Genomic DNA, 1,100 nt, shown 5'->3' with positions numbered 1-1,100 from the left:
TTCTCTCTGAAGAAAATAGTTTATATGTTTAATTTACACTTCTTATAATCCTAATTTACACTTCGTATAACCTAGCTTTTCTATGATAATCCTTTCCTAATTGTAATATGAGGACCACAGTGGAAATAAGTCTTTTGACTTTCTGTGACATCCTCGGATGTACAATTATATATACTGTGTATAATATTGAGTCTTGTATGTATTGTACTTATTGTATGTATGATTGTATCCGAATAGAATTAAATTCAATTCAATTCAACATTCGTTGTTCCTCCCGCCTCAGGACCTTGTGGATGAAGGGTCATCACTGGGTCCCGTCACACGGCTCGTCGGGTAAGAACAGATTAGTTCTATGCAGTTTATATTCTAGGGACTTTTTGGGTTAGGAGGGATACTCCTACGGACGAGAGTCAAAGGTAATAATTGTAGTAAATAGAATAAATAAATGAATAGATAAAAAATGGAATTAACCGTGTATTGTACAAAATAGACGAAGGGCAAAGGAAGATGGAAGACGAAAACAAGACAGAGAATACGTGTAATGGCTTCCAGGAATGGTAAGGAAAAAAATAGTCCCTCAAGAAAAAGGATGATAATGGTACTGATAATCACGATAAAAAGACTGGAAGTGCTAATGGATGGGATCGTTTTTTATATGTATTTTCGGCTGTCGCCAGACGATTTTATTCAGCTGAGGGAAATATCCCATTAGAGTAGAAATGTTTCGCCAGATGCTTTAGGCATTAGTTTCGTAAAAATTAATCTTCTGTTTATGATTTAGTGTAAGAAATTCCTTAAGTTATTTATAAGTTATTTTTCTTGCATCAGCCTTGAGTCCAGGCATTTTCCTCGATGCTTGTAAGTGTAGCTCGTTCCTTTGGAGTTGGATTGAGGATTTTTTCGATAAGAGTAAAGGCTTCCTCGGAGAGTGATTCCCATAGTCGCTCTTCTCGCATTTCAGAAGTCACCTTGAACATGACTGAGGAGGACCAAATCACGTAGTTCGAGTTTCCCCCGACGGCTCTTCCCCAAGGACATCGTGTAGTCAGGAGTTTGAACAAGATGATCCCGCAGGACCAGATATCGGCCTGCTCTCCCAT

General features: G+C 38.1%; 1 protein-coding gene across 1 annotated transcript in view; it reads right to left on the bottom strand.

Annotated features, from left to right (window-relative positions):
• Window positions 1–824: 824 nt before the first annotated feature.
• LOC143036324 (serine/threonine-protein kinase chk-1-like) overlaps window positions 825–1,100 on the bottom strand; it is a 1,044-nt gene continuing 768 nt past the window's right edge. The window contains exon 1 of the mRNA XM_076203571.1: window positions 825–1,100. This exon is cut by the window's right edge and continues 768 nt beyond it. Within this exon, the coding sequence (XP_076059686.1) occupies window positions 825–1,100 (276 nt within the window).

The sequence above is a fragment of the Oratosquilla oratoria genome, chromosome 20 (genome assembly GCF_046742065.1).
Source record: "Oratosquilla oratoria isolate Oo_2021 chromosome 20, ASM4674206v1, whole genome shotgun sequence".
NCBI lineage: Eukaryota > Metazoa > Arthropoda > Malacostraca > Stomatopoda > Squillidae > Oratosquilla > Oratosquilla oratoria.
Note: the sequence above shows the minus strand (reverse complement) of the source record. Positions and strands in the feature narration are given on the sequence as shown.